Source organism: Anser brachyrhynchus (assembly GCF_964034855.1).
Source record: "Anser brachyrhynchus genome assembly, chromosome: 1".
Lineage (NCBI taxonomy): Eukaryota > Metazoa > Chordata > Aves > Anseriformes > Anatidae > Anser > Anser brachyrhynchus.
Genome location: NC_137694.1, coordinates 191,050,415 through 191,063,089, shown reverse-complemented (window position 1 = coordinate 191,063,089; position 12,675 = coordinate 191,050,415). Strand labels below are relative to the sequence as shown.

Genomic DNA, 12,675 nt, shown 5'->3' with positions numbered 1-12,675 from the left:
CAAGCCTGGAATCCGATGTGCTTCATCTGACTGCAGAACGCAAAACAGCAGCAATACAAGACTGACACTTTGCTTCACAGCAGGGTTAACACATCAACAGTTCTGTCTAAATAATAAAATTATCCATACCTTTTCAAAACCTCACCTTATACTGGAATTACAAGAAGGTATCATTTCATATCAATTGGTAAAGCAAATCTGCCTACACCCTGGCAGAAGGGAACATTAGCTGATGCTCACATATCACTGAAGAGACAGTTCATCATCTCTGCTTTCTGTCAGCTCCCATCTGTTCTTGCCCTGTGATCAGTCTCAAACACGTGGCACAGGGAACCTTAGCTACAAACAGTATTCAGAAGATGTCTGGCAACTGAAGTATGTCCTTCCTTTCTTATGCTTTGTTTAAAGTCTTTATTCTACACCTTGGTCTCTTAACTGAAAATAAAAAGGCTTGTCTTTAGGTCTTCTATTTTACTCTCCTCTTTAGCTTGAGTAATCAGTGCAGAATTTTACAAGACAGTTTGGGAGCACTCTTCAAAATAATGCACCTAAAATTAAAATGTTGTCCAACTCCTCAGGACTGTGAACAATTTTTGGATACATCATGGGGGTGGGGGAAATAAAAAAGGAAAACACAACCTCTAAATAAGAATTTCCAAACAAACTCTTACACACCTGTTTGGAATGCCTATTCATGGTAAGGGAAAAGAACTTGAACAAGGGAGATACAGTTACACTTAAAAGCACGTCAACATAAGTATGACAAAGTGCTTCTCCTCAATTATTGAACAGTCAAGCCACTGCACAGCTGGCAGGAACAAACTGAAGCTTTGAGGGAGGACAGAGCTTTGTCACAAAGAATACAGAAGTCAGAACAATGGATCCCGAAAATACATCCCAGGTATCTGTTTTAGATGCTGCCATGAAAAGAAAAAGAGCAGAGATTCTCCTAGCTTGAAGGCTAGGAGAAGCCATCGAGCACTACATGGGGGCTCTGACAGCAGGGTATGGCAGTTGTAGTTTTTTGCCTCTGACCTGTGCAATAGCATAATCCGAGCAATTGGTTGCCTGCATGCCCTCGTTGCCACTGATCCCGACTCCGACGTGAGCTGTCTGGATCATTCCCACATCGTTGGCACCATCCCCAATGGCAAGTGTTATGGCATTCACATGTTTCTTTACCATGTCTACTATTTCAGACTTCTGTAGAGGAGATACTCTGAAAAGGAAAGAAAAATGTGTCAGTTTCTCACATGCTGAGTTATGTGCCTTTTCCAAAAGGACAGCTGTCATCTACATTTAGAAATAATCAAAGGGCAGTTGCTGGATTTTTTTTTTAATTCAACAGCTAAGCTTCAGAACCTGTGCCAAACCATTTCAGAAAGAGAAAGCATCTTTAAAAATAATTTTGTATTTGCATAAAATATGAGGATGTTATGATTAAAAAAAGACCAAGCAGACATGAAAGCCTTTCAAGCTTTTCTTCTGTCCCTCAGCCCCACCTGATACACTTTGGTGTACACCAGTGGTATTACACTGGGAACACTGGAGAAGGGAGTTTCATCTTCAGCTACCATGTTTAATGATTAACATTGCAGGCTTCCCTACCTGCTGCCAGCACTGCATCTCCATCCAGCCGGAAGAAAACCACGAATATTCAGAGAACAAATCAATCTGAAGCATTTTCAGTTGCTGGGCAAACATGCTGTAGGCTTACCTTATTTCCTCTTTCAGCTCATTTCCCCCCTTGCAAACCCTTTCTTTCACCCTTAGACTACCCAGTTTAGACCAGAAAGAGTAAGGCCTTCTTCTATATGTTGCATACGTCCTGTGTGCTGGTGCCACCTGGGCTTACTCAAACCCAATTCCAAACCAAAAGACTGACCCCAAAACACCTGAACACTCTCATCAGATTTTTTGGTAGTTATTTTAACCTGATCCTTTCCACATTTTATATCAGTTTCAGTTTAACAAAAATTCAAGGAATTTAATGGAGTTAAACTAACCTAAACCAGGGAGAAATGGAAAAAATACGCAGGACTAAGTTACGAAATTGGATGAGACACCCAAAATGCTTTTTTCATGACAAGGGGGATCAGGTTACCAAATCATATGAGGTATTCTGGAAATACCTACATGTAAATTAAATATTTCCATTCTAAGCCCATCTGTACAAACAACTTTAATTCCTTTCCCCTTCAGTTTTAGTTAAAGTTCTAAATTATTTTATATTCCCTTAAATGAAGCTTTAGAGAAACCTTCTCCACATCAAATCAGCCAAATAACACTCAACAAAAAGAATATAACTGATATCTGAAAGCTTTACTATGAAAATGGGGGGAGAAGGGGGAGCTTGGGGAATGGGGGAAACAGAAGCTTTTTACAGGGCTTTTTTTTTTTTTTCCAGGGTCTAGATCCTGTGGGAGCAACTTGTACAGCCTTTTAATATGCCTGGCTGGATTACTGTTGATCTAAAAAAGCAACGTCCTCTCAGTACTGTTTTGTGCTGACTACCTCTTAAGGTGAGACTTGATAAGCAACCAAGGGGGGGGAAGTTTCCAAGAAAAAAATGTTGGACTCACAATTCACATGTGAACTAAAACACCTGAAAAGTCTAGCAGCTGTCCTGCTCCTAAAAGCTGAAAAAGGGAGAAGTGGAGTGGGCCATAAAATTTCCTTAATACAACTGGATAGATCTATTAAGCACTCAGATGCCTGGCAGCAAAAGCAGCACTGGGCTCTGTAGGGGCCCAGTCACGACACCCCCACAAAACCCCAACACACCAACTGACCTAGAAGCATGAAGCGTGCCCGTTTATAATTATAAAGCAGCTCTGAATGCCCTCTGCATCAGACTCTAACTTCTCGTATACATACACGCACGCACACACCCTCCCAATCTTCACATAATAAAATAGCAAAGCACGGAGCAGGGAGTCGGCAAGGACTTCAAACCATAAAATGAGTGCTCCAGAGGGACGGGATTCACGAGTGTGCAGGCCCTCAGTTACCAGCCCCAGGGGCACCTCTGGTGCAGGGGGCCACATGCCTTGGCAGACCCCGCGTGTAATTATTTCACTGCGGCTGAGCGCTGGGCCTATCTGCTGACTGCCTTCTCCAAGACAAAAATCTCTCAAAAGGCCTGTTGGCTTTCATTTAGTTTTCCGTTGTATGGCAATAGAAATAGCTAAGAAATATCCTGATTTTAAATACGCTTCAATTAGCAGGGGTATGGTTAAATATATATATATATATATATATATTGTGAGCAGTATCTGTGATTTTGTAACTAAACTAGCAGCTTGTCTACAGAAAGTTTGGACATAACCAGGATGGGGCGGAGAAGCTTGGGCTTGTTCTCATGCAGTTGGGCTGTGGCATGGAGCCTGCATTTGCCCTGTGCCTGCAGTGTATGGGTGGGCCTTCGGACTTTAAATGGACTTCGCCCTTAGAAGCTGGTGAAGGGCCTGGAACACAAGTCCTGCGAGGAGCAGCTGAGGGCACTGGGGTGGTTTGGTCTGGGGAAGAGGAGGCTCAGGGGAGACCTTATTGCTCTCTACAGCTACCTGAAAGGAAGGTGTGGGGAGCTGGGGGTCGGCCTCTTCTCACAGGTAACTAGTGATGGGACTAGAGGGAATGGCCTCAAGTTGTGCCAGGGGAGGTTCGGGTTGGAAATGAGGAGACATTTCTTCTCAGAAAGAGCAGTCAGGCATTGGGACGGGTTGCCCAGGGAGGAGCTGGAGTCACCGTCCCTGGGGGTGTTCAAGGAAAGGTTGGACGTGGTGCTTGGGGACATGGTTTAGTGGGTGACATTCGTGGCAGGGGGCTGGTTGGACCAGATGATGTTGGAGGACTTTTCCAACCTTAATGATTCTACGAATCTGTGATTAGTGACCACTAGTTGTCAAATCAATTGAATGCCCAAATACAAGTTTATGAACTATCACCTAATGGACACATGAGCATGCTTTTCCCATCTAGACCAGATGAACCTAAACGTACCCACAGTCACATAACACCCACAGGTAGAAACTCACATCTTCATATACCTAATACAAAAATGGCTAAATGAGCTGCAGTGAAAACTAGATATATGCTTTAAGCACAAAAAATCTCTTTGCATTTGATATAAAATTAAACCTAAGAGAAGATTTCTAAGAGAAGATTTCAGCACAAGGAGTTCCTTGATTATAGTTATTTAATCTAAATTGAAGTTTGATAATAACTATCCTCTTTACCCTGCCTCCCTGCACTCCTCCACAGCCCCCTTCCATCAAGTCCATCCCCAAAGCGCCGAGAACACATTTTGCTGCACACAGCATTACGGCTACAAAAGCTGCAAATTGAGATGGCTCCTGATTTCCTGAGGGGTTTTACACCCCTCCCACCTCCCTCTCAGCTTCCAAACCTCTTCTGTACTCCTTGTAATCTATTTGGTCCCACCACGCTGCGCGAGGCGACATTAATCCCCTCAGCACGATGATCAGAGCTGCAGTTCGTTTCCCCCCAGTCTATGGGCTGTCTACATGAGGAAGTGGAAGATTAAGCTCAGGACACTATTAACCTGAAGCTTCCCCCAGGTGATAGCTTGGGAGGGGAGGAGGATCAGCCAAGTTTACAAAGATTCCTGGACAAATGAGTAAGTTCAAAGTAAAAAGCACTAGGAAAGATCCAGCTACTTTGGAGAAAAATTTTGCAGCGACACGCAGCTATGGGTAATTCTCATTTGGGTGGAACATCCCTGGCTTTCACTGCAGAGGTTAATGCAGCAGTATCAGGATGTAAGCCTTGCCTGGATATATACCCAAATAAGAATTAAGATGTGAGCAAAACATCAGCTGCATCAAAATCTTGTGCTTACTCAGGCGCTAATCAAGTGGTCAGCCAGCAGCGCCTCTTAAAAAGCTTCTTAGAGCAAAACTTCAGAGGGTTCGCTGGAAAAGTTTACACATAAGTTATTTTTATTGTCTCTACCCTAAAGTATCTTTAAAAAGTATCTTTAAAGTATCTTTAAAAACAGAAACGATCAACATAGCCTAGGCCAATTCTCTCTTCTAAGCATATTCCTGGGAGGAAAATAAAAAGTCAGAGCTCAGATACCATTACAGTGACAGGATCAAGTCCCGAGGTTCCTGCTCAAACCGCTTCCCAGCAAATCTGCACGTAAGCTCTTCAGGCTGCAGAGAGCTGTGTTCAGGACTGTGCCTTTAGAAAGTTTTTAGTATACAACATTTGGTTGTACAATATAAAGTGTTCAACGGAGATGGAAGGGGTGCATGAAGTCAGGTGTCAGCCACACAGGAGGTCTGCTGTGTGACCACCACTGGGATCCTCAGGCTCAAAGCTGTCTTTATCAGGTATCTTTAATGGATTAATACAGAAAGCAGTTTCCTGAATGAGATGACTGGTGCGTAAGTGCCACGTTACCTCCCCCATAATGGGATGGGTGGAGGCAACAGAGGGCCCAAAGCCCTGTGCCTTGGGAAGAAGTTGCGGGAGACACAGCCCAGAGCCAGGGACCTTCAAAAAGATGTGGATCTAATTATCCTCGAATCATTTAAATCCATAACAAAACTGGAAGGAGATACAGGTAAGTAGTTTTCAGGCAATGTGCTTCAATATTTTTACTATTACTAAATGCTTTTGTTCAAGTCCCTCTATTACTTGAGAAAGCAGCACAGGGCACTGAGCAGTGACACAGCCGGTGCCCACAGAGCAATGCTAAGTGCCTTCTGCTGATCAGCTCCCGACAGTTTTAAACCTTCAGTTTGCAGTTCATAGAATCATTAAGGTTGGAAAAGACTACCCTTTCTGAGAAGCAGTGGCTTCTTCAGCCTGGGTAGACACATCCATGAGCAAGCTTCTTATATGACACGTCTTGCCTGTTTAGAAAAATGCTCTACTCAGCATTTCGCTAGAAGATTTGCTCGGGTTTGCTTTAAGAGACTTGAAGCACAGGTGAAGGATTTTCCAGTTCTATTTTTTTCACTAGGAATACATGTGGGACAACCAAAGCAATTCAAAAATTCCTAACAGATCTGTCGTCTTTCATTGAGAGATGACATCGAAAAATGAAGTGAAGATATCTTCAAAAATAAATATTTTACTGAGAAGCCCATTTTGGTAACAGTATTTTTAAAAACTTGATTGTTTCCAAACCACAGATGAAAAATAAATGTAGTCTCAATATTAATTGAGGTTATCGACTGTATATAGAAAACATTATCAATAAAGAACAAGGTTAAATAATTTATAAGAGATGAGCTTATAATCAGACCACGTTACAAGGCCATCTGCCCTCCCTGTACATCTGCCCACCTGAGCAAGGCACAGCTTGGTACTTGTTCTCCCTCTCCTCTGCTCCCTCTACGCCTTTTTTTTCCCCCCTTAAACCAAGGGAGCCTGGAGCATTTCTATTGCAAACTGCATACGTCTCCCACCCCTAATTCAATGAAAGGTATTAAGACATTCTTACTCGAACAGATAATGTTAATTTGTGAAAAAAAAAAGAAAAAAGGGGAAAGCAACGAAGGAAACTGTTTCAAGTATTACCTCCTGCTTCCACGCTGTAACAGGGATCAAACACAGACATTAATGTCTTTAACATGAAACATTAATTTGATATTCTGCTTCCTTGAATTACCTCGTTAATGCAACACAAGAGGCTCTCAAGAGCCTACCTTTATTGCAGCGAGCATGATTTTACCCTGTTCTATCGTAAAATGCACCAGTACTTCAAAATGCTCAGTGACCTCATCTTCAGAGAAGGCAGAGATGGGACACAGCCCAGAAAAAGCTGAGAGCTATCAATAACACTGACATTTAAGTATATGCACTGATCCTCAGAAAGAGGAGCAAGGTAAATTAAAGCACCACTAAGAGTAGCATTCAGAAAGCAAGGAATGTTACCGTGACATCATACTTAGCGGCTTTTAATTAGACTTTGATTTCTTCTGACACACACCGGTGTGGAGACTTCAACCACGTGTCATCCAAGCAAGGGGCTGGTCTTGAATCACATCCACAAGGCTCTGAGACATCTTGCACAGACTTGAAACAGCAATGAAGGAAAACACGCACACGTCGTGTTGACTCAAAACGTGCCTTACGCTGAATGCTTTTCATTTACCAAGCACTTCAAATCTACTTCGCCTGCTGACATCCAGGTTTCCCAGGGACTGGCTCTGGTGCAGTACTTACAGCTCTGGAGACAGCACTAAGTGAACTGATGGATAGCCTGATGTTCATAAAAAGCACCAAAGGAATTCATCTGCCTAGGTGTAAGTGCCTCCAACGGAGACATCTCTATCTGCTGCTCATGGCACACTCCTTTTATAGTCAGTGGAGAAAAACAGGCACTTGTGGAGTGCAATCCATCTGGCCTGCTTCAGACATGTACTTTAAGGGCACAGCTCATTTTCTCTTACAAGCTGCCCTTTCTCTTTCCACCTAGGTAAAGGGGCTGAAGCTGACTAGCTCACACCAAAATGCCTGCTACAGATGGGATGAAACCCATCTTACATTACTGCAGTGCTAAATACTCCCCAGGTACAGGAGCTTTTCCCCTCTTGAATGCTTGTTTGGCAAGGTTGAACACCCACTTGGTCCCTCCACAGGCACCTGGCGTTGAACAAATTGACCTATGATGCCCTCCTTCCCTTCTCTTGCAATTCCTACTTCCTCACTTTAATTCCTGCTCTTGCCAATTCTTTCCCATGGTATTTTCCTGGCCCAAGCTCTTCTGAAGAAACAACTGAATGCGTTATCAAACCTCTACCAGCTTTTGTAAAAACATCCACAGCTTCATCCCTCTTTGTCATTCCTGCTGTGATTGCATTTCTCCACGCCCTGCTCATTTTTCCTGAGCAGACTATCCTCCAAACAGCCTTCACTGATGCAAATTTATCATACTGATTTCAAGACTATTTGCAAACATAAAAAACGTTCTATATTATATTTTACTTACCAGGAGTCTCTTTTCATCTTGTTTTAACTACAAAAAAAGTCTTCCTTCATACTTGACTTTCTGAGCAAGTATTAACTCAAAATTTCAGGCTATGCAGAACAGTTTTTTAATGCTTTTAATGCTTAGAATAACTCTATACATCACAACGCACGCTCACACTTCTGCATACATGCTTATAGAACACTTTGCAATTCTTTTTAATTTACCAGGTACCAAATAGTTCCTTCTGCTTCACTTTAGGAATAATAGAAATGTCTTCTTTAAGATAAATCTGTCTCGATAATTATAAAGCCACTGAATCATGCACAGCCTTCTGAAGAGGAAGGCTCAAATTCTTTTATTACCTTTTTATCACAAAACCAAAGATGTTTGTTCTCAATATATACATTCCCTTTTCAATATCACTGGAGAATTCCCCACTTGCATTCCATTATCTCTGCAATTCATTTGTCACTCGCGGTTGCCACTGAAGTGATCTCCACAGGGCAAGGACTATGAAATAATCTCCTTATAAACTGGATTCAGTGTATTTAGCAGTGTGATATAATACACGGTGCCCGAGCGAACGCAGGGTTAAGTTTCAAGTCAGCATCTTTGTGCTCTTTGATATCGCTCCTGCCTGTTTCCATCTCGCTTGCTGTTCCCCCAGCCTGCTTTACGGGACAAAGATAAAACATGAAAAACCTACTTTGGAAAACGAAGCGTTTGGAAAGTGATGAGTTGGCATAAACACGGTGTTGAATGGGAAACTGTTTTGCATTTTTAACTATAACGGTCGCTAGTGGCAAAAGCTATAATAGGTTTTTTAAGTGAAACTAATGTATCAAATTAATTTTGAGCTTCCCTCACCCCAAGCTGATTAAGGCACTTTCATTTCCATGCTAATCAGGCTGAGCAGTTCATATGCAGGAGAGAAATCTCTCTTTTCCTAATGACAGAGCAAAAAAAATTCATTCTGAAGCATACAGACGAGCGCCTTCATAACCTCAAGCGCACGCACGGGGAGAGCGCATGCGTTTCACCCAGCACGGCTGCTTACAGAGTTTTGAAACACTCGGTGACATTCAGCGACAACGGAGACTGTGGCAATTAATGAGCACTTCAGCCCATTGAGAGGGATTGTGCCCTGCGGTGAAGCCAGCCTAAATGGGGAGAGCCACACTGGGCACCTGCCTCTAGGACCAGCAGAGGAGCCCTGTTAGCCCCAACCGTTACTGCTGCACACCTCTGCTTCTCCCAGTACCAACCTTACACCTGAGAAATAAACCCTGAACACTGGTGGGGGAGGAAGATGAAGTGCGATGTAGCTATTAGATTTGAGATCTCTTTCTGACAGCTTCATTTCTTCCTTCTGATTTCAAGTAACTCAGCATGACTCATTTTCCTTCCCTTCCGAAAAAAAGTCACCTGGAATTTAAAATGATAACACACAAAAATGATCAACTTGCAACTCCGTACTACTTTTCAAAGTCAGAGGATCTCTGAATGGCTGCTCCTGGAAGAGACTGATGGAGTCTCAAGCAGGTTGCCTTACCCAGTAATCATTGTGAGAGGGCTGTAGCGTAACAGAATATCGTGCTGAGGGGTCACTAACCACAATGAAAACACCACCCATTTAAGAAAAGTGAGACTTTCAGTTTCAGAATTACCAGTACACCTCAGAGGTCAGAATGCTGCTGTACCCGTGAAAGAAGACAATAGTCCCTCCTGCCCCCAATTCTTTTCATGACAACACTGAAGTCCAAGGTATTTCCCACCCTTCCCTGCAGTCAAGCCCCTATTTAACAAGCACAAAAGTCAAGTCTGAAGCTTGAAGTCAAGTCCCCAAACCCTTATGCATTAGAAAAGAAGTGAATTTCCAGTTTTCAAAGCTCTCAACAGCTAGGGAAGTTGAGCACCAGTGTGTGCACACCAAGATTAAAAAAAAAAAATCATGCCACTTTTAGACAGAAAAGATACTGACACCTGGAAGTCTGACTGGAACCAGCTCCCTTTTATTTCTCCGTCTTGGTAAACTATTAAATCTGCACTCTGTTCAAAGGCAGGTTAAGTATTAACTTCAAGAAAACTATTCAAGGCATGCTTACTATGTGTGAGGGTGTTCAAACACTGGAACAGGCTTCCTAGCAAGGTGGTTGATGCCCTGTGCCTGTCTGTGCTCAACAGGGATTTGGACAGTGCCCTGAAGAATACGCTTCAACTTTTTGTTAGCCCCGCAGTTGTCAGGCAGTTGGACTTGATCTTTGGGGACCCTTCCAAACGAACTATTCTTTACTACTCCAGGATGAAGCAGGGAAGGTAAAGAGAAAAAAAGAATTAATATTCCAGAGCGAAGTCAGATTAACTGGAAGCAATAGAACACATTACCTACGGTAGAAAAGTTCTTTCGTTGTGCGCAGTCGTTAACTATACAAGTTAATATGACCAAATTTACACCAAGAAAGTTTAGTGATAGTATGTCTGCCAATGGCCGGTCACTAACGTTGCCGTATTTCTGGGAGACACATGCCCCACTAACACACTGTTTCGATGCATGACTGTCCTAGCAAGGACAAGGTGCCCTGTGCAGAGGCATCCCCGTGCCAGGGGATGGATGCTACCGTCTGGGAACTCTTCCAGGACACTCGGGCAATGCTACTCCAGGACCTCTGGATCCATCACCTCCAGCTTGCCACAGTTCTCTCTTCCTCAGTGATGAAGTTTTTCCTGCAGTCGTATCTGCTTTCTCACAAAACTGAGCATCTTTACATGTTTCCAACATATTCACATCTCAGGGAACGTTTCAGAAATCAGGTTTAAGATGGAGAATCACTGTTGTTTGTGAACCAAGCAGCTATGAATAGCAGCTACTTATGTAGCAGCAAAACAGAAAAGACAGCAGGGCGAACATAGCACACATTGGTCCCCTGCACCCCTCATTTTGAAGCTCCTTTCAAACCTGAGGACTCCACTGCAAAGGAGAACGCATGGAACTGATAGCCCACACCTCGGGTGTCACACGGGGCACCAGCACACGACCTGCTTTAACACAAGGGTAAAAGCCTAGCAAGCCTCACCTGCCTCTGTTTTTTCCAGACTTGCACTGACTTCTGGATTATGCTTGTGGAATTATGCTGCTTTTCAAAGATTCAAGCTGGCCACCTCGCTATTATTAAAAGAAATCTTCAGGGATTTTGAGAAAAATGTATCAAAGAAACTGCTGTTCTCATTTCCTGAATGCGTCTCAAATCTCAGAGCCGATTTTCATTTGTACATATGATTTTTAGTTTTAGTCTCATCCGTGTTTCTGACCTACCAGTACAGACAGAGGTCCAGGAGCACAGAACAGTCAAGAAAGCACAAGTATTTTGATTAAAAACCTGAACTAGGCCAACAATTTTGCTTCTTAAGTTAGACTGCAGTGCAGTACAGAACTAGGAGCCAGGTCTTCAAGATGTCAAACCTTTGCGCCTTTATAAAAAGGCCACAAAATGCTGCAGTTAGTGCTAAGTAACAGATGCCAGGATACATTGTCCCTTTCACCACCCCTTTTACTTAAGGAGAATAAAACCAGATACCTGAACAGACATCACGAGGAGTTTTAGAACAGGACAGAGAGGGTAGGTACATTTTAAAAAGTTAACCTGCTGGAAGCAGGCAGCAGGATATTGCCTGAAGGAGCTTCTTTCCTGGAGTTAAGGAACCAGCTTTGACAACTTTCAGCTGACATTATAATGAGCCCTTTTCTATTAACTTGTGCTCTTCTAAGGGGAAATGCTGGGCAACTGAGAGGCAGTACGAACTACCAGCCCATTACCAGGAGCAGAGGACAGGAGGTTTCCTGCACGTTCATTTTTATACCAGACTGGTCAAGAATAAAAGAGGATAGTTTCCTCTCACTGCTACAGCGATTTTAAGCACTGGACTGATTCAGACCATTAGTGCCACAGTAACACTGAACTGGAGGAAGTCCAGCTTATTAGTGCCCACGGAAGTGAAGCATCAGACAGAGCTACCTTATTATTGCTAAGGTAAAACACGCATGGCCTGGGCTACTACCGAAAGAGGTAAGTGAGCCAGACCATATGAAACAGCTCCTTAAAAAGTTACCTGGGAAAACCTGGGGGGGAAGAACTGCTAGGAGTTGAACTGTATTCACAGATACTCTTCGTGACTCAAACAAGATTTAAAGGTAGAAAACCTATGAGAAAAAGAAATGACTTCCCAATGCTGAAAATATTCATGGCCTATAGGCAGCAGGAAAGGTGCTTTTGTGAATGAGACAGAATACTTCTCCACATATACCAGAATATATCTGTACGGGTAAGCAGATGCTTTCTTTTTTAAACCCAGCCACGAAAAGTAAGTCAGCTCACGGTGCTTTCTGACTAAGAAAGGCTTTAGTAGAGCCTATACTCATCTGATGATTATAAAATGGCTTTTGTAGCAGCATGCACTGTTTTTTTTTTCCTTCCCCCCCTCCCTTTTTTTTTAACGTTACATGCTAAGACTTGGGCTTTACGCAGTTCATGTAAATCTGTCTACTGTATGTCAGATTGAGTTCATGTATTTAACATCGACAAAATTCAAAACAGCAACTCATTTTCTAAATAGTACACAGTGAGAAAAGTGCCGCAGCCATCAGACCATCAGTAATCGAGGTAAAAGGCGAGCTCATTAAATATGACCGCTTCTGTACTCATGGCAACTGGAAAGCTCTTGAGATAAGT

The 12,675-nt window shown here is 42.9% G+C and overlaps 1 protein-coding gene across 8 annotated transcripts in view; it reads right to left on the bottom strand.

The window, feature by feature from the left end:
- LOC308188390 (phospholipid-transporting ATPase IB-like) overlaps nucleotides 1–12,675 on the bottom strand; it is a 302,947-nt gene that overhangs the window by 147,868 nt on the left and 142,404 nt on the right. For all 8 annotated transcript variants that reach the window (XM_080577315.1, XM_080577312.1, XM_080577316.1 and 5 more), the window contains one exon: nucleotides 1,036–1,219. In XM_080577315.1, the coding sequence (XP_080433441.1) occupies nucleotides 1,036–1,219 (184 nt within the window). The remainder of the gene's footprint in view (nucleotides 1–1,035; nucleotides 1,220–12,675) is intronic.